The sequence below is a fragment of the Gigantopelta aegis genome, chromosome 1 (assembly GCF_016097555.1).
Source record: "Gigantopelta aegis isolate Gae_Host chromosome 1, Gae_host_genome, whole genome shotgun sequence".
Classification (NCBI taxonomy): domain Eukaryota; kingdom Metazoa; phylum Mollusca; class Gastropoda; order Neomphalida; family Peltospiridae; genus Gigantopelta; species Gigantopelta aegis.
Window position 1 is genome coordinate 34934014 of NC_054699.1, and position 21454 is coordinate 34955467.

The following is a 21454-nucleotide window of genomic DNA, read 5'->3' on the forward strand; positions in this document are numbered from 1 at the left end:
TGAATTTGCAACAATGATTACATGTTATTGATTAAACCAAAAGGATAGCAAACAACAATAGTTAGTTAGGGGCCATCCATAATTTTCAACATTTTCACGAGTGTATAAACCGTACGCGGGGCGGAAGGGGTTAAGGGGCCAGCGTACACTTTTTTTGAAAATGAAAAATGTCGATCAACATGGGGGGGGGGGGGGGGGGGGGGGTCAAAAGTGTACGGTTTGTACGCTTGTGAAAATGTTGAAAATTATGGACGGCCCCTTAGCATGTATGCACATTACTGCAATTTTCTACTAAATTTAAGTTGTCTGTAAGCTGCATAATGTCAAGATTCATGAAAAAACAAACATTATTTCAGCTGACCCTACAACTTAAGCATATTCATTTTTTAGTTTTTGATATGATGACTTCGCTAAAGTTATGTCGCTAATATGTCACTTATTTGGATTTGGATTTTAAGATTGCTAATATTTTATGATTTACAGTATTTATGTGGTTAACTTTTCACAATTTGAGATTTTCCGACTACATTTTTGTGTTTTCCTGTTACCAGTTAGAGGTGTTTTTATATCTACAAATAATGAATTTTTTTATTTCAGGTTTTATTTAGCAAAACACAGCGGGCGGCAGTTGACGCTTCAACCTCAACTAGGTTCAGCCGACCTGCACGCCACATTCTACGGTCCCAAGAAAGAAGACTCATCTGAGAGTGCCGCTAGTTCTGCGAAGGGTCCCAGAAAACATATACTTCAAGTGTCCACCTACCAGATGTGTATATTAATGTTATTCAACAACAACTGTAAAAAGTGGACATACGAGGTAGTAATAATAATAGTAGATATTTATTATCAACCAATCTGTATATATTGACATTATTTAACCTTAAGACTACTGGATTAATTTTTGACAAAAAATCATGTCGAGGGGGTACAAATTTATAACTTTTGCTCATATTTTCACCTTTTTTTTTTAATAAATATATAAAATAAGTATTATTTTCCTGGGTTTTCTAATCTTAATGATATTTTAGATCAGTTATTGTGAATTAAAATTAGGCGATTTTTTGTTTTACTGTTTTTCTGAAAGAATTTTTTTTTTTTTAACTACGATTCATATCCCAATATTTCATGAATTTTTGTCATTGTTGGTAAAACGGTCAAATTTATTATTAAATTAGCTGTTACAATCAGCAATTCCGCCATTGTTGTCAATCGAAAATACTTGCCAAAAATCACTTTTTCAACTGAAAATTCCCAGGTAATTTCATTGAAAAACAAAAAACTAAAACTACCATACTATCAAATAATCTATTTCTTGTTGTGCTATTATTACTTCCGGTGAGTGCAATGTGCAAAACAGCGGGAAATATGAATTGGGGAATGCACAGTATATAGTGTACAAATATATTGCATGCACTAGTCAGAAGGTTTAATATAACAGCTGTAAAAAGTAAAAATGCAAAATTTAACGTTTGTTTTGTTTAGCGGCACCATTAGCAAACATGATTTTGTAATCATCGGCTATTGGATGTAAAATACGCCCCACAACTGCTATATCATTACAGGTTGTTGTATGTGCTGTCCTGTCTGTGGGAATTGCCTTGCTGCTAATGGACTAAAAGTCAAAATCACTAAATGTTTGACATTCAGTTGGCGATGATTAATAACTCAGTATGCTCTAGTGGCGTCATTATTTTTTTTTTTTTTTTTTAAATTTTCTAATTGATATCAGTCGCCTACCGATTCAACTGGCTTGGGGACTATAGGTTTCGTCTTGGCCTGTCTGACCCCATGGAGTGGGGGTTTTTTTTTTTTTTTTTTTTTGCAATGCCTCAAGATATTGAGCTGAAATTTTGTGCATATCTTTATGATATTAAGTTTGATTTTCCTGGGGATTGGCTGCCTGTTGATGGTTATGGCTCCTGAACTTACCATATTTATTTGAAAATATGTTGGGCGTGGCAAGAGTTAAGAATGACAACTGTTTGATTTGAGACTTACAAAATATGTTTATAAATATATATATATATATATATATATATATATTATTATTAGTTCGCTACCGGTCTAACCGGAGGGGATTATAGGTTTCATCTTCTTCCTTCTGTCTTGTAAGTTTATTTGTAGAAATATTTTTTTTGGTACAATATTTCAAGATATTGAGCTGAAATTTTGTGCATAGCTTTATTATATTAAGTTTGACTTTAATGGTGATTTACCTATTTTTGACAGTCATGTCCCTTGAACTGTTTTCTTTATGTATTGCTTGGAATTGTTTTTATATTCTTTTGTTTTTTACTTCAGGAAATTAAAACGGAAACTGACATCCCTGAAAGGGAGCTAACTCGGGCTCTTCAGTCATTGGCAGTTGGTAAACTTGCACAGAGAGTGCTACACAAAGAACCAAAAACTAAAGATATTGGTAAGACCTACCAATGTCAAATAATGTAATACTAGTAACACCAGAAAAAGTAAAGATAGGGGTAGAGACATAACAATCAATGTTAAACTATGTACAGTAGAATATCGTTGGGTCGAACTCGCAAGGGTTGATTGAATACACCGCAGAGCTCAAACCAAAAACGAAGTCCCAAATTTCACTTACACGTTGACCGAATGGTTCGGTCGAACTACCCATTGGGTCGAACACTTTCTTGAGCACTGACGGGGTTCGAGCCAACAGAATTCAACTGTAATGATATTAAAAAGCAAACCGCCTAAGGATATTGGTGAGACATTACAATTAAAGACACAGACCCTAGTTTCAGCCTGTGAAAATAGACACTAAGTTTAGTTAAAGCTGCAATGTCTGGTTTCAATCGTATACAGTCAAGTTCTAAGTTCAAATACAAGCATAACTGCACTTTTAATTCACTCGCAAGTTGTCGTCGTTAACTGCTTACTAGCCAGTTAGAACAATTCTCGCCATTTTGTAATACCGAGCGCATTCTAGCAGCCACTTCCTAGCAGCCAATTACGCTAGCAGCCAATTTCAGCAGACACGCATGGCGACGTTCTAAACACCGGACCATTACGCCTTTTATAATGTGTGTTGTGGTGTGGGCTATACGATACTAGTTGGACATCCTATATTACTGTAATACAGACGGATTTTTAAGTGATACTAAAGTGATAATAAAACGGTTAAGTTGTATTTATACGGATATTAGTAACAATAAGACTGTGAAAATTAGTCTTGGTTGTTATTTTGTTTTTGTGTTGTTATTATATAAAGATACTCTTTAAAACTCTAAAATTCTTAAGTTGTAGTGAATAATTAAAAATTAGCATAACAGTGTGTATAAAAGTGTGTGAAATACAGGTAACAATTGAAAGGCGTATGAGTCCGGTGTTTAGATCATCGCCATGAGGGTCTGCTGAAATTGGCTGCTAGCGTAATTGGCTGCTAGAATCCGCTCGCTTTTTGTAATGCAACAATAGCCGAACCGTACTATTTTTAGCCCAGAGGGAGCCCGGCAAAAGTGTCCCATTTTCAAAATAGTGGGTTTATTTTTAACTTGGAAAAGCCAGTGTAGTGAAACCAATTCGGAGTGCGGCGTCTTATATGCACCAAACGTAATGGGATTTTCTGTTCTAAATGCTTAAATACTAAAAATATTCCAGACATAGCCGCTTTAATGTACAAACCTGCAACACACATTTTAATAAGGTTATAACGGAGAGAAGCAAGGTCTGTGATGTTTTAAACATCGAAATATTGTCTAAAAGTAACTAAAGCTTATCTCAATGACCATTATCTCTCAGATGAATGTGTGTTTTAGTGCTTTTTTAAAATGATCAAAGATGCATTTTAGGGCATTACAAAAACCTGGATGACTAGCACCACTTCAGTGTACGAAAATTAATATTGTAAATAATAAAATGTAGGTACTTCTAATTTAAATGATCAAAAACGGCTTTAGTATTCAAAAATAGGTCATAGTGTTTGAACAATTTTTGCACATGAACAAAATGGAGGTACAGAAACCATAAAAGTGAGTTCAGTGAAGTATTTCCTGATGTGGTAGAATAATGGTAACTATTTTTATGTATTTCTATGAAGCCATACTTTTTGTATTGCCCTGCCCAAATTGGGGTTTAGTTTCTGTGTGTCTGTGAGAGCACCAACATTTGATTTAGTGTTGCTCATCAATGGATGCAACTATGAACAACACCAAATCAGTTTATTGTGGCAGACACATTTAATTCTGCGCAATTCTTGTTATATTTATAAACCTCTGTAATAATTTTTCTCCATTTTACAGAACCTGCACACGTTTTTACAGTTAATGATCAGTTTTCGTCCAAGCTTTTCAGGGTTAAAATTCAAATGGGTAAGTACTGAGAAAAAACTAAACTATTTTAATACTCCCAGTGCTTTGAATTTGTAAGTTCTTGTGAGCCATGAGTGATGGAATATTGTTTTGTATTTGATTCATCAAGCTGCTACCATCATAAAACTGATCTATGAATCATGGGATCCTGGTCTCTATTTGATTCATCAGGCTGCTACCATTATAAAACTGATCTACAAGTCATGGGATCCTGGTCTGTATTTGATTCATTAGACTGCTACCATTATAAAACAGATCTACAAGTCATGGGATATTGGTCTGTATTTGATTCATTAGACTGCTACCATTATAAAATTGATCTACAAGTCATGGGATATTGGTCTGTATTTGATTCATTAGACTGCTACCATTATAAAACAGATCTGTGAGTCATGGGATATTGGTCTGTATTTGATTCATTAGACTGCTACCATTATAAAACAGATCTACAAGTCATGGGATATTGGTCTGTATTTGATTCATTAGACTGCTACCATTATAAAACAGATCTGTGAGTCATGGGATATTGGTCTGTATTTGATTTATCAAGCTGCTATCATTATAAAACTGATCTTTGAGTAATGGGATCCTGGTGTGTGCTACAACAGCTTGCTCTGAATGTGCACGTAAAGCCCTATGACCTGACGTAATGGGATCCTGCTCTGTATTTGATTCATCAGGCTGCTACCATTATAAAACTTTTGTCTGTGAGTAATGGTATATGGTCTGTATTTGATTCATCAAGCTGCTACCATTATAAAACTGATCTGTGAGTCATGGGTTTTTTCTTCTTATTAGTCCCCTATGGGTCCATTCGAAGGTTTATATCCGTACTTCTGATTCACATATAGTTTTCAGGACTTCTCTTTCACAATGCCTAAAAATATTAAGCTGAAAAATATATAGGTATATCATGTGGAGTTACAGACCAAGTTTGAATTTCGTGGGGATTTACCCACTTTTGATAGTTATGGCGTGTTCAGATTTTATTTTATTTCAAGTGCCATCACTGCAGGCTGTCCAGCAATTCTACTTTTCCTACATTTTAGTATTTGTCCTATTTTCTTCAAAATACCTACTTTTTTAATTAACAAACTCATTGCTATGGCTGGACCAATGGTATGACGTTAAATTGTAATGAATGTAACAGAAATTTAATTATTTAGTGTTAAAACAAAACACATTTTTACTTTTTCAGTTGCTGCAAACAAAGGTGAAGCTGAACCTGAGAGGAAAGAAACGAGAACTAAAGTAGATGAAGACAGAAAACACGAATATCCTTTTATTGTCATAATTGTTATACTTTGGCTAGGGAATGGAATTCATCGGGTATAAGCCCATGAATTTTATACTGCCTTTTTGTTACAAGTTAAATTTTTTTAAATTATACTGACGGGAATTTGAGGAGTTCTACAATGGCTAGGTAATAGAATTCATCTGGGATTAAATCTGAGAAGTTTTAAAATAATAATGACTGGAATTGGAAGCATAATAACCCACTTGTTAAACAATGTGATGTTGTTCATCATCCTCAAAATATATGCGTTCTAGGTTGACACCTTTTTACAAAATTTATTTTATTGTCTTTTTGTCTAACTTGCAATTATGCAATGTTAGACATCAAATACAGAGTTAGACAAATTCACGTAAGTGCCAAATGCTTACACTTAACTGGTACCCTAATGGCTAGTGGCTTTTAAGAAAATGTATCACAAACACTGCTTAATAGCCCCTTATTAATCAATATGGTAGGGGGTGTATAAACAGGATCTTTGTTCTTCAATGAAATATTCACTTTGACAACATTTATAGAGGGCTGCATGTATTTACATGTTAAACCTTTTTGTTTTAAATGTATTATAATACAAGCTGTTAAAAGTAGAAGGCGTTCCCCACTTGGCACAAGTGATTTCTTTGTTGCTGGCAGAGGTCTTAAACTGCATTTATTCAGATTTGATTTGTAAAAATAAAAAGGTAAAAAAAACTAAAAAGAAGTAAATTGGAAAATTATACAGCAACATTGATAATAGTATACATCAGTTTATAAATGTCTGTAAAAGTTGAAAAAGGTTCATGGTGACACTCAGTTCTGATGCATGAAACATGTTCTTAAACATTTTGAAGAGGTAAGAACGTGCTCTTGAACACGTTCCTGTTCTCAAACCCCACTCTTCCTTGCATACTGGTGTGATGAGAAGGCATTCTCAGCCGTTCACAAACAGTTTGTAATTCCCGGCCTATGTTTGATTGACAAAGTTAGTAATTCTTAACCACATTGTACAATAGAAGCAGCACTCGTGAGAATAATGAAGGCCAGGAAGAAGTTACAACACAATGTCTTGGTAGCAGAGGTGAGTAGAATTCTGGAAAAGGCTGGTCATAAAATTATCAAAAGGGTGGGGTAGCCATTTTGTTCCAGTAACCTCCATTCATAAAAAATATGAAGAGTTCATTTCCGAAACGCTAAAATTTTATTTATTCATTTACATTGTTTTTAGCAAAAACATGGGGTTTTTTCCACAATGCCATATAACTGTAATTGAAAAGTTTTGAGTTTTAGTTTCTTCCTTTACCAGAACATAATATGTAGCATTTATACACGAAGCACAGTTTTAACATCCTGTACAATGGGTACAGGTCACAAAAACGATTGTTTTGTTTGTTGTAGTAAAACATCAGTCTAGGCAGTATTTAGCTCAGTCAGTTTAGTGCTCACTTGAGGTGCTTGCGTCGCAGGATCAAACTACCTCAGTGGATCCATTCAGCTGATTGGTCAAAGGCCGGTTGTATGTGCTTTCCTGTCTCTGGGATCCCTTGCTGCATTAGGACAAATGATTACGGTTTCCTCTGACGAATAGCCAATGATTAATTAATCAATGTGCTCTAGTGGTGTTATTAAACAAAACAACTTTAAAACATCAGAATACTAACTCCAAATTCAAGAAATTTGCATGTATCGCATATGTTTAATTAAATATTATTGGCATTAAACAGCATACCTGCGATCCCATCTGAAAGTCATTCTATAACTGAACAGGGGCAGGATGTAGTTCAGTGGTAGAGCACTTTTCCTTTGAAGTCTATATTCACCTACAGTTTTTATTGAATTGTTCTGATAGTTCTGAAACTTGATAATACTATCATTCTCTGGGGCAGTCTTCACAAACTAATAAAGAGATATCTTACAATTTATTAATTCTTAAATTATTAAAATTTGAATATAAATTTAACATTAATAATTGTTAAAGTTTATTTTCTCCTAGAGTTTTAAATTTAAAAGATTTAAATAGAAAATTACCTCCGCTACGACATTTTTCGGTGGAGCATTCCTTATACCAATTTGTCTGGTGTCTATAATAATCCAACAACTTTTGTTTTGAAGTCTTACATTTTAATAGCATTTTAATTAGATTGTTCTAATATTCTAAGGTGGTCTTTGCAAATTAATAAATTTACTACTGACAAAATTGAAAATTAAATATCGGATATCTATAGGCCAATGGGCCTCTTGTTTGTCATTCCAACCAGTGATGAGGCACTGGTATCTACATCAAAGGTGTTGGTATGTATTGCCCTGTATAATGGAAAGTGCATATAAAAGATCCCTTGCTGCTTGATCAGTTGGTAGGAGTAGCCAATGCATAGGCAGGTTTTCTCTCTTTCAACCAAATGTCAAACTAACCAAGGAGCAGTAGTTTAAAATGTGCTGATGTGTTCTTAAAGGTAGACTAAACTCTAACAAGAGCCTTATGTGTTCTTAAAGGTAGACTAAACTCTAACAAGAGCCTTGTGTGTTGGAAAGATGCATACCCGGACCACCAACACAGATACTTTAACAAATGTGCTGATGTGTTCTTAAAGGTAGACTAAACTCTAACAAGAGCCTTATGTGTTGGAAAGATGCATACCCGGACCACCAACACAGATACTTTAACAAATGTGCTGATGTGTTCTTAAAGGTAGACTAAACTCTAACAACAGCCTTATGTGTTGGAAAGATGCATACCCGGACCACCAACACAGATACTTTAACAAATGTGCTGATGTGTTCTTAAAGGTAGACTAAACTCTAACAAGAGCCTTATGTGTTGGAAAGATGCATACCCGGACCACCAACACAGATACTTTAACAAACGTGCTGATGTGTTCTTAAAGATAGACTAAACTCTAACAAGAGCCTTGTGTGTTGGAAAGATGCATACCCGGACCACCAACACAGATACTTTAACAAATGTGCTGATGTGTTCTTAAAGGTAGACTAAACTCTAACAAGAGCCTTGTGTGTTGGAAAGATACATACCCGGACCACCAACACAGATACTTTAACAAATGTGCTGATGTGTTCTTAAAGGTAGACTAAACTCTAACAACAGCCTTATGTGTTGGAAAGATGCATACCCGGACTACCAACACAGATACTTTAACAATGAAAAACGCGTAATTTTAGAATTAATAAAAAAACGTGATTATTCTTGGTAACTGGCAGCCATTTTGTTTTGTTTTTGTGACGTCCGGTGGTATAGCTTGGAGCGAAGTGACGTCAGCTCATGTCCAACTTCTCTATTATGCACAGTGTAAACAAATGTTCTAATTTACGACAAGGCGCTTCGCTTTCATCAACGTGACTTGTAAAACAACATAAATGACTTGATAGTATAATAAACTATTTAACTAAATATATTTCAATTTGCATCAATATAATGAAATGGAGTTATAGTATTTTTTTCTTTTAAAAAATCCAAAAAAAAAATGCATATTATTAGGCCTATTGGTAGGATACGTTCGAGCAAAAACGACCACTCACGATACCCAAGTGATAATTTTCTTTTCTTTGGGACTACGTACTTGGTCAATTTTGTGATTTTAGATGGGAAAGTCTACTTAATCAAGGGTTTTACAGAATTACTTAAAATAATAAAGCTGGTAAAGTCCATTACGATTTAAGGTTATCACACAATACCCTGTGATCTTAATAAAAGAGGCACGCCTTTTTAGTGTGTCTAGGGACTGTCTAAATATACACCTGCCAATCAAGAACCACAGGTACAGGCCATGGAAAGAAAAGACCAATTAAGCAAAAAAACACTTCACTATTATTTGAGTACGTGGGTTAATTTATATACAAAACATAATACAGCTATGTCAACACTTTGACAATGGTGGTTTATTTTGTATTAAACATAAATATATAATTGTTGCTGGCTTACTGGGATAACTATTATTACAGAATATTGCGATGCATCCGCAAAAATCAGGTATGTTTTGTTTCTTCAGTTCGAAGACTAATTCCTGACGTGACACGTTAGGTATTACGTAACCACCAGCTCGCCAGAGGGCGTATTCACTGGGATGGTACAAAATGGCTGCGCCCGTTATATATAATAGCTGTCACATTTAACCGTTTTATTAATTAACTATACGATTATACTTGTTGATATTAAGCAGTAATGTGCATTATATATCGTTGAATATGCATACCAGTCCAAAAGCCTTGCTTTAGCATTCCTTTAAACATTTGACCTGTCTGGGAAAGTGCATTTAAAAGATCCCTTGCTGCTAATGGAAAAATGTTGCGGGTTTCCTCTGATGACTACAAGTCAGAATTACCAAGTGTCTGACATCCAATAGCCGATGATTAATAAATCAATGTGCTTTTGTGGTGTCGTTAAACAAACAAAAAATTTGGTTAAACATTTGTTTACTTGACTTTGTATAGACCAACAATTTCTGATTAAACATTCTTATCTGCTCTCATTCTATAAACCAACTAGCCCAAGTATTCTGATGTTCGAGAGACAGATGGTTATATAATCGCTGGGATTTTTGCAACCACCGAGTAGGTAAAGATTCCCACTCTATAACAATAATCCTATGTTCGACATGAAATATCATTACATTGGTAATTTTAGAGTTCGCTGATAACAAATATTTCGGGATGTAGCAGAGTGGTAAAGCACCTGTTTAATGTGCAGTCTGTCCAGGATCGATCGCTATTGGTAGGCCCATTTGGCTATTTCTTTTACCAGCCTGTGCACCACAACTGTTATATCAAAGGCCGTGGTATGTGCTATCGTGTCTGGGATTTTCATATAAAAGATCCCTTGTTACTAATAGAAAAATGTAGCAGGTTTTTTTCTCTTTAAAACTATATGTCATAATTAGCAAATGTCTGACTTCTAATAGCCGATGATGAATAAATCAGTGTGCTCTAGTGGTGTCGATAAACAAAATATTTTTTACCTGAACCAATGCGACTTGGCTGACTCTACCAGGAGCCGAAACTCCCGCTGGTATAGCTCTTCGGGTCACTGAGACATACAAGCTACCTCGCCACATCAAGGAATAGTCTAAGAATAAATGTTACTTTTCCTTGTTTCAGTGTACGGAGATGTTGAAACCTCGCTTTCTGCCGAGCCCTGTGGTCATAAAGAAGAGGATAGAAGGCTTGATAGAGAGGGAATACTTGGCACGGTCACCAGAAGACAGGTGGGCATTGCAATACACCATTATTAAGTCTCCTACCAGTTGAGCTGGAGGGGACTTCAGGTTTCATTTCCATCCTGTCTGTCTGTCTATCCATCTGTCTGTCCCACATATAGATTTTGGATGGGGTTGGGTTTTTTCAGAATGCCTTTAGATGTTGAACTTATGCACTGTTTCAGATCAAGTTTGAGTTTTATAGTGATTTACACATTTTTGACAGAATTATTGCCCTTGAACTTTGGAGATAGAAATATTTATTTTCCGGATTTTGTTTTGGCAATGGCTCAAGATATTGAGCAGAAATTTTGTGTATAGCTTTATAATGTTCAATTCATGCAATTTATCCATTTTTTCACAGAGTTATGGCCCTTGAATTTAGGAAATAAAACAAATTGGACCCGGTACAAGTATTGCTTTAGCGGTACTCTCAGAATGATTGTTGTTTTTTTACATCAGATGTGTGGTACTATGGGGTTAACAACAACGTATCAGGTGGCATATATCGTGCAATAAAAAGCCTTTTGAAATTATCATTTTCTGGATTATTTTGTCACACTAAAATATAATTTCCTTCCTTGTGGATTAGATTACATTCTTCACTGTATGTAGGCATATTTTGACTAATGTTTGTACAAGTTTATATGTGTTCTTTAGTATTTTCAAAACACTTTTTTTATTTTATTTTCACATCAACCAAACTGAAATTATTTCCATAGATCTCAGTTAGGCCCGCTTTTCATCAGTGCGATTCTACACTCAGAAATCTGCATTTTCACAAGGGGATTATTAAAATTAAGCCGCTGGTACATACTTTGCGAAATTGCGTTAATGTAGAGCGGTCGGAATGTGGGTGTAGGCTGTAGGAATGGTTACATATTAACTGTTTAAACAACAAGCAATTATAGATTTCATAATTGATGATTACAGAGCTAGAATACATCAGTTATTAAGTGACCATAGGAAAATCACTGACGCAGACTGTGAAATACTGTTTCTGTTTCTGTTTATCTTATTATATTGTTTTTCAGGAAAGTCTACACATATGTAGCGTGAAGACGAAAAACTACTGTGATCTGGATTTTGACTTGTTATTTGTTCTCGTTTTCCGACGACTTGAGGAACGTGTGTATAAAATAAACATAAACAACTTCTCTGCTTTGCCCTGTATATTTGTCAGCATATATGGATATCAAGAGAGAGAAAGGAAGAAAGAACAGAAAAAAGAAGATAAAAAAAAAAAAATTATATATAAAGACTTGAAAGTAATTCAAAGAAGGTCTCCATTCTTTGCATTTTTGTTTGAATAATGCAGAATTCCTCCACATTGAACACGCTGGTGCCAGTGGGGATGGATCCCGAATGTTGTTCAGTATTGTTTTGTGTACAGGTCGTTTGTTCTGTGTCCGAGCTGTTCTCTTATGACTTCGTCTAGGATTTGTAGTGTGTACAACAGCGACAACAAACCATAAAAAGAGTTGTTGTAACACTTGGGCCAGAAAGTTACCGTGTTGAAACATCATTTAGGCGGGAACATTACAGTGTGGTAACATTTCTATGCCGCAATGCACCACAATGCACCACAGGGCCTCAGTGTTGTATCACTATAGGTCTGAAAAGTTCCAGTGTTTTGATACTTTTAGGCGATGAGGTTACACTCTCTAACTATAGACCAGAAGGTTATTTTTTGTAATCTTATAGGCCAAAAAGGTTACACTGTTGTAACTTTATTGGTATGAAAATTACACTTACGTAACTGTAGCCCAAATTATTACAGTCTTGTAAGTTTATAGGCCTGACGGGTACAGTCATTTTTATAGCTCTGTAGGTCTAATGGTTTCTTGTGACCTATGAACTGCGGTTACAGGTTTGAAGGACATCAGGAAATTGAAATAACATCCTAGCGGTACACTTTGCACATGCATAAAGTGTGTTCTTCTGGTGAGGAATGTTTGCTGAAATTTGATTGGATGTGGAAGAATCGAGGTCAAAAGTCTACTGCACTAGAAGTTATTTACTGAAATTGAAGATAACGTCATTTTGGTTCACATGTAAAAATGTTTAATTTGCTCTCAACCGACAAACAGAAAAACAAAAACAATCTGTGATCGTTTAATGCTTGCACAGTCATATATATATAAATATATATATATATATCTATAAATATATAAAAACTTATGTTGATTGTAATATTTTACAAGACGTTTACAGAGCATGTAAACATGCTCAGGTCAGATAAAATGTCTTGTCTCCCTTTTTGATTTTGGTACGGGAATATGTGGGACAAGTGAGTAAATCCAATATTTATATTGTTCACATGATGAGACAAATGTTTTTTTTGTTTTTGTTTTTTTTTCTATTTTGTGTGGATTAATATTTTATTTGGTCAGCAGTTATTTAATATGAAAATGTCATGGTTGTTGGTGACTGTTTGTTTTCTTCATGTTATCCAATACATCGATGTATTCAATTTAAAGGGGCCATATCAAAGTTGCATAATGGCCTGCAATTATTTATTAATGATTGTATGCAGAGGGAAAGAAATATGGGAACTCCTGGTATTTGAGAGGAAATTAAGTATTAGCGTAATTATGCCTGTATTAAAATACAAAAATGTAAATAATGTAGGACTGAATGTCAGTAAAACAGTTAATTTCCTGATGATGGATTTGGTAACTAGTTTTGTGTTTTCTTATTTCTTTTCATCAGTACACGAAAATGTGAAGATAATATTTTAAATATCAGGTCCATAAAAATTGCAACCAAATTTACTAGCAGGAATAAAAAAGAAGAGAAATCACAATTATTGCATACAGGTTTTCCTCCATAGTTCCTTGAGAATCACGACATATTGCTGTTTTCATAGATAATACGACATTAGTGTTTGTTTTTATCCAGAATTTTTGGTGAAGCCATTTCATATGCCAAGCAGCAACACATTACAATTGTTGATATTCTCAAGTTAAATATAACAATATATATGTAGGATAGATTAATCTGTAGTTAATTATTGTAAAGAAAAACATGTTTAAAATATAGCAAAATACGGCATGTGCCGCAATGATATTGGACCTTTAAGAGGTTTATGTTTGAGATTTTTATGTTACTAATTTGTAATTATTTATCCCAAAAGAAAAAATTAAAATAGCAAAATATTGCACTTACAATGGTGATATTGCACTTACAATGGTGATATTGCACATTTTAACAGGTTTATGTTTCAGATAGTTGCTGTCTTTTTTTAAAAAATCTGTTTGCATTGCTTTAACGACAAAAAGTTTAATTTGCAAACTTAGGTTTGATGTTTTTTTAATTAGCAGTGCTTGTAATGACTTACTATAAATGTGACAGATTTTAATAAGCTTAGATTGATCTTGAAGAAGTAGACTACTAATATTTGGTAAAGGATTTCCAGGAATGACTTTGAAATTTAGAATCTAATATTTTTTATTTATAACTGTATTTGGGTGTTCTGTGCAGTAAAGCCTAGCATAAAATCATTGCAAATGATTATAAATTAAAATTAATTGATTTTAATTTATAAATTGCCTTTTTGCATGTTTAAAACATTAAAGGATACATTTTATGCAGTTTCGGAAATGTAAACAATTTACATTTGATTAAAATGTAACACACATGATAAAGGGAATAGTGTGAGTGAAATACAGTGTATTAAAAAGAGATCCCAGTAACTTAAAGGGACAGTCCTGAGTGTACAATCATTGTAAAATGCTTCCGACCAATAGAGCCTTCTCGATGACGTAACATACATTTTCTTATTTAAAATATCAGTGTCTGTATTTACAAGATGTTTGTTGTTGTCCTAATGCTTGTAGTAGCCCAAACCAGATTTTACTTCCCAATAATTTTATATGTACGAAAAAATATATATCACAAATTAAAGTAAAAACGGATTGCTGCAAACAGTAGTATAGGCCCGCACACACATTTGATAAACAGACACTGGTATTCTAAACAAGAATATGTATTTAGTATGAACAAGGCTCGCAATCATCGTACAATGGCTACAAACTCAGGACAGTCCCTTTAATAAATGAAGTTTAATGTTTAAGTAGGTCAAGTGTGAAGCTGCTTTTAGAAATTACTATGCCAAGAGAAAAAAAGAAGGTTTTCTGTATTTGCTTGGTTTTTAGATTCGTATTATTTTGATTTAAAAACACATACTTTCACTACTATATAGATCTGTATGGATTTAAGACATGCCAAAGGGAGTTAATGCAGATATATAACAAGGAATTTAGGTTTGTAATAGGGATTTATGGTACTGGTATTTAATATGGATTAAAACATGCAGTATGGGCTTTATTATTCATTATTATAGATAGTTTTCTCCTTTTTTCTCAGTTATTTAATGCCAAACAAATCAAAAGTAGAAGCAGACAACTGAATAATGTTGATGAATTGTATCAAAGGAGGGATGTTGACAAGAGCATTTCATGGGGGTAGAGGGTGTTACCATTATTGTGTTATATGGAGGGAGGAGGAGGGTTTTTAAATTTTACTTTCCTATTTTGCATTGTTTAATTTTTAACAGGCCGGGGCCATACTGCCAGCATATTGCCCAGTCACTGACACATCCAATAGCAGGCCCATAGGAACATATCGAGAGAGAGAGAAAGAGCGAGAGCGAGAGAGAGTGTGTGTGTGTGTGTCGGGGGTTGGGGGAGAGGCATAATCTGTAGTGAAAGGGCACGATCTCTAGTGGAGTGACACAAGCCATATTTTTATCTTTATATGCAGTAGGACACACAAAAACATGCATTTCCATCCTCAAGTTGGGGGGGTGGGGGTGGGTACTGTCTAGGACAATATTTTTTTATATTCTTTTTTGATAGCTGCAACAGGTATCACTTTTGTCAATATTCCAGGAGCATAATAGTATAAAACGTATAGAGGATAATAACTGGTACCGAGTTTGTTATTCTATTTATTAGCCCGGTTATTTGGTGTTTTTAAAAACCTTTATTTTTGATATAGCCTACATCGGCTACACGTCCATGTATATAGAAACGACGTAAACTACTTATACTACTGTTTGGGTATTGCTTTAACTTTGTATTTTATTCACGGTTCACAGATAATTTTCAAAACCCAAAGTTCTATATATTCTGTAAAAAAACCCAAATAATAATCTGTAATGAATTGCATTAAACTACCATTTTATTACAAGTTTAACACTGAAACAAGAAACATGTAAACACACACGCTTTAAACGACGTAAACACACACGCTTTAAACTACATGACGTCATATTTAGTACCGACAATGTGATTAGTTTGTTGGCGTCCAATAGTAGTGTACGTTAAACAAACGCATGATAATTTCTCAGTGAGAAATTATTATTTTTATTTTCCTCGTTATGTGTGCCTGATGGGATAATAAATCTTGACATACAATCCTTCCCACTAATGGCACAGCATCCCCAATGTCAGTGAACACATTCATTTATTAATATTTTATTACAATTATTGTTATTATTGTTAATATTATTTATTATTATTATTTGGTAAAAAAATTTAATCTGCAGGCTTAAGTGAGCACCATGAATGATAAGGATGTTTGTTCTTGATCAGCAAACTTATTGACCTGAGTCTATTAATTAACTTCGGCTACTGGATGTCAGACATTTTTTTTTTTTTTTTTTTTTTTTTTTATCCCAGTGCCCCCTTTCCTTTCTCTCCTTTGAATTCCATCTGATTTCTTCCCGATCTGGCAACTCCTATCTTTCAACTTCTTTCGCTGTCCACCTCCACATCCCAGTCCTTGTTTCTCCAACCGCGACAGGTGCTTGTCTCTTGTGGCTATCTGTGCCACACACCTGTTCCCTATCAGCTTTTAGCTGTGGGCTTAGTCTGTCCACTTCGGGGAGTGTTCAGTAGTTACTTCTGGCATTGTTAAGAGATGTCAGATATTTTGGTAATTTTTGACAAATAGTCTTCAGAGGAAACCCACTACATTTGTCCATTAGCAGTAAGATATCTTTTATAATGTACTTTCTCACATCCAGGACAGCACATACCATGACCTAGTCATGGGGCACTGGTTGACTTGTTAAATAATACGTTACATAAAGTGTCTTGATTTAATTATAAGTCTGGAAAATTCCGTGTTTCTCGGTCGTCCTGGCCTTTCTCGTAGCTCAGATTGGATTTTATGTGAAACTAAAAAGGTTTATACCCTACCTCAGAAACTGAGGTCCTTGACTTTAAAGCTCATTTTGACCTTCCCTCTAGTATTGCCAAGTTCAAAGCAATAGGTTATACTTGACCTCAATGTGTAGTCTTATTATGTATATATATGTATGTATATCTGTCTTCAGGAGGAAACCCACTACATTTTTCCATTAGTAGCAAGGGATTTTTTTTTTTTTTTTTTATATGCACCATCCCACAGACAGGATAGCAAATACCAGTGCCTTTGATATACCAGAGTCTTGGTTCCTTGGCTGGAACGAGAAATAGCTCAATGGGTTCACCGATGGGGACCTATTGTAGACCAATAATGGTGTACATCCAGCACCAAATTGATAAAGAAAACAATGCAAACGTTTTTTTCCCCCAACATGCTTCATTTGTATGAGAATGTATGTGTGTGCGTATTGAGAGAGAGAGAGAGAGAGAGAGAGAGAGAGAGAGAGAGAGAGAGAGAGAGAGATTTATATATATATATATATATATATATATATATATATATATATATATATATATATAGGGGGAGAGGGAGGGAGGGTTTATCCCTGAAATGCCCTGATGCCCACCCTTGGATTAAACAAAAAACTATATATACTGGTACATGTACATTTATTTAAAAGTTTGAGTGAGGTATGCAGACCCACAGCAGTTTTTCTTGGATCAACAAGAAAGTATTTTGAAAAAGGTTTTCCAATTGGACAATTGGGTTCTATCCTAAAGAGGCCATCCAGTCTGCTGAATCGTGGCATGCTCGCACTTTAATTGGATATTGGCACATCAGAGTTACTACATCGGATAGCTTGGGAGAATGGTAAACGACCTTTGGCACAGACTGTAATGTAGAGTGATATCTCTGTTGCACGTCCATCCAAAAAGGAAAACAAAACGTTTACTCTTGCTGCTTAACACATGTTGATCTTTTATACGCTAGATCATTTAGTAGAATAAAGTACCGGAAGCTGGAGCAATTGCTATATGACCACAACTCCAAGAAGATGCATCATTAAGCTTAATTTTGAAAAACAACCTGATGAATTTGGTTTTAAGACCTTTTGATTTGTAAAATTGGTAGATTTGTTTGTTGACAGTCTTTATAAAAATGGTAGGCGACACCTTAAATATTTTGTAGCTTAATCGAATAGTGGTACTGGTAGGCCATTGTAATGGATTTCACTATATTTATCTTCTGTGTGGCATTTAAATCTTATTACAGTACATATTCGTGTGTGTGAAATAAACGTATAATACGAAACGAAATGCGTGTGTAGGCCTAATTGAAAACAGAAATATAAATATTCTGCATGGACTAACAAGTTGTTTATGTCATTTAGTTAGCGCACCTTGGACGTTTGTGTCGTATTAGACTTTCAAGAGTGAACTGGAATTGAATACTGGTAAATATGTAATAATTTGCTGACCAAATATAAGAATAAATTAATGAACTCTATTTTGTTGTTGTTTGAAGTTACATTGGCATAGCAATGTCTTGATCTGTATGCCCTGTTCAATCTGCTCCACAAACAGCATCATCGAGGCTCTGGTTACGACGTACATGTATGTATAGCCACAGACCAATTATTTACGCTATATATTTCTATATAACGTTGGCATTTTTATTAACATTAGTAAGGCCATGGATTATTTTATGCACCGTTGCCTGCCTGGGGACAACATACCGTGAAAAGGACGACCCATATTGTCCAGATCTTTCTCCCCAGGATACTGGGTTAAGCAATCGTACTCGCCAAACCTGGCCGGAAGGTAATGTTTTATTTAACGACGCACTCCACACATTTTTATTTTAGTTATATCGCGTCGGGTATATGGTTAAGGACCACACACATTAAGGGAAAGAAGTGTTATTTAATGACGCACTCGACACATTTTTATTTATGGTTATATGGCGTCAGACATATGGTTAAGGACCACACAGATTTTTTTTTAGAGGAAACCCGCTGTCGCCACATAGGCTACTCTTTTACGACAGGCAGCAAGGGATATTTTATTTGCGCTTCCCACAGGCAGGATAGCACAAACCATGGCCTTTGTTGAACCAGTTATGGATTACTGGTCGGTGGAAGTGGTTTACACCTACCCATTGAGCCTTGTGGGGCACTCACTCAGGGTTTGGAGTCGGTATCTGGATTAAAAATCCCATGCCTCGACTGGGATCCGAACCCAGTACCTACCAGCCTGTAGACCGATGGCCTGCCACGACGCCACCGAGGCCGGTAGATATTAAGGGAGGAAACCCGCTGTCGCCACTTCATGGGCTACTCTTTTTTGATTGGCAGCAAGGGATCTTTTATATACACCATCCCATAGACAGGATAGCACATACCACAGCCTTTGATGTACCAGTCGTGGTGCACTGGCTGGAGCTAGAAATAGCCCAACGGGTCCACCGACGGGGATCGATTCTAAACCGACTGCACATCAAGCGAGCGCTTTACCACTGGGCTACGTCTCGCCCCCAAACCTGGCCGGAGTACACCCATTTAAAACAAAAACACGACTTTTGCATCGAACCGGAATTGCCACAAAAACGTCTTCAATGTACAACACGTTTGCTCTCCCTTGTCAACTTCAATCTAATGGTTGTCAATTCAAAGCTGTCTGCCATGAAGTAATCCGTCAAACAGCAGATGACTTGCGGACATTTTGATCAACCAATTTGTAGATAACTGATCTGAAGCCTATCAGTCCAATTGGTGTTCTAAAAACTGTCTCACTCTAATGAATTCCACTGGAAATTTGTCCGCGCATGTAGTCTGCTGTTTGACTGTGATTCTTTCACGGCAGACAGCTTTGAAGTGGCAACTATTTGACTGAAGTTGACAGGGGAGAGCATGTAATTTGTAAACGTGTAATTTGTTGACATTGAAGACTTGTTTGTGTTAATTCCGGCCCAGGCAAAAGTAGGTTTTTTTTGTGTAGGCCTACTCCGGCCAGGTTTAGTAGGTGTGTTTGTTTAAACCAATATCCTGGGAGAAAGAGCTGGACAACGGGAGTTGTCCTTTTCAGGGTATGTTTCTCCCAGGCAAGCAAGACCGGCCTCGGTGGCGTCGTGGTTAGGCCATCGGTCAACAGGCTGGTAGGTACTGGGTTCGGATCCCAGTCGAGGCATGGGATTTTAAAATCCAAATACCGACTCCAAACCCTGAGTGAGTGCTCCGCAAGGCTCAATGGGTAGGTGTAAACCACTTGCATCGACCAGTGATCCATAACTGGTTCAACAAAGGCCATGGTTTGTGCTATCCTGCCTGTGGGAAGTGCAAATAAAAGATCCCTTGCTGCTAATCGGAAAGAGTAGCCCATGAAGTGGCGACAGCAGGTTTCCTCTCAAAATCTGTGTGGTCCTGGGGGCGGGACGTAGTTCAGTGGTACAACTCTCGCTTGACGCGCGGTCGGTCTGGGATCGATCCCCGTCAGTGGGCCCATTGGGCTATTTCTCGTTGCCGCCAGTGCACCACGACTGGTATACCAAAGGCCGTGGTATGTGCTATCCTGTCTGTGGGATGGTGTATATAATAGATCCTTTGCTGCTAATCGAAAGGAGTAGCCCATGAAGTGGCGACAGCGGGTTTAATGTTCTGTCCCCGATTACCCATTGCTAAAAATGATGTTCTGTCCCCGATTACCTGTCTGTAAAGACCATGTTCTGTCCCTGATTACCCGTCTGTAAAGACGATGTTCTGTTCCCAATAACCCGTCTGTAAAAACGATGTTCTGTTCCCGATTACCCATCTGTAAAAACAATGTTCTGTCCCCGATTACCCGTCTGTAAAAACGATGTTCTGTCCCCGATTACCCGTCTGTAAAAACGATGTTCGGTTCCCGATTACCCATCTGTAAAAACGATGTTCTGTCCCCGATTACCCGTCTGTAAAAACAATGTTCTGTTCCCGATTACCCATTTGTAAAAATTGTTCTGTTCCCGATTACCCGTCTGTAAAAACAATGTTCTGTTCCAGATTACCTGTCTGTAAAAACGATGTTCTGTTCCCGATGACCCATTTGTAAAGTTCTGTTCCACATTACCCGTCTGTAAAAACGATGTTCTCTCTTGCATGGAGTGAAACAGATTTTATTAATGTTCTCATGTATGTGGAATTCTATATGTATACATGTCAAATGTTTCACTGATGTTCTCTCATGCATGTATTATGCTATTGAATGTTAGACTAAATGAAGTGCACTAAATACATGTGAAATTTTCAACTAGTTTGTTGTTTTTGTTATATGAAAAGCCATGATATACACTTGGGATGATCCCTTGCCTCTAATAGAAAAGTGTAGCAGTTTTCCTCTATGTCAGTGCTCCACAACCGGTGTAACAAAGGCTGTGGTGTTTACATTGTACTATCTTGTCTGTGGATGGTGTATATAAAAGATCCCTTGCTGCTAATCGAAAAAAGAGTAGCCCATGAA

At 36.0% G+C, this 21454-nt stretch overlaps 1 protein-coding gene across 1 annotated transcript in view; it reads left to right on the forward strand.

The window, feature by feature from the left end:
- Nucleotides 1-15133, forward strand: part of LOC121374180 (cullin-3-like) — a 61625-nt gene extending 46492 nt beyond the window's left edge. The window contains exons 15-21 of the mRNA XM_041501162.1: nt 598-817; nt 2302-2419; nt 4263-4331; nt 5530-5605; nt 6613-6682; nt 10711-10817; nt 11843-15133. Of these exons, the coding sequence (XP_041357096.1) occupies nt 598-817; nt 2302-2419; nt 4263-4331; nt 5530-5605; nt 6613-6682; nt 10711-10817; nt 11843-11867 (685 nt within the window). The 3' untranslated portion in view covers nt 11868-15133. The remainder of the gene's footprint in view (nt 1-597; nt 818-2301; nt 2420-4262; nt 4332-5529; nt 5606-6612; nt 6683-10710; nt 10818-11842) is intronic.
- The last annotated feature ends 6321 nt before the right edge of the window (nt 15134-21454 follow it).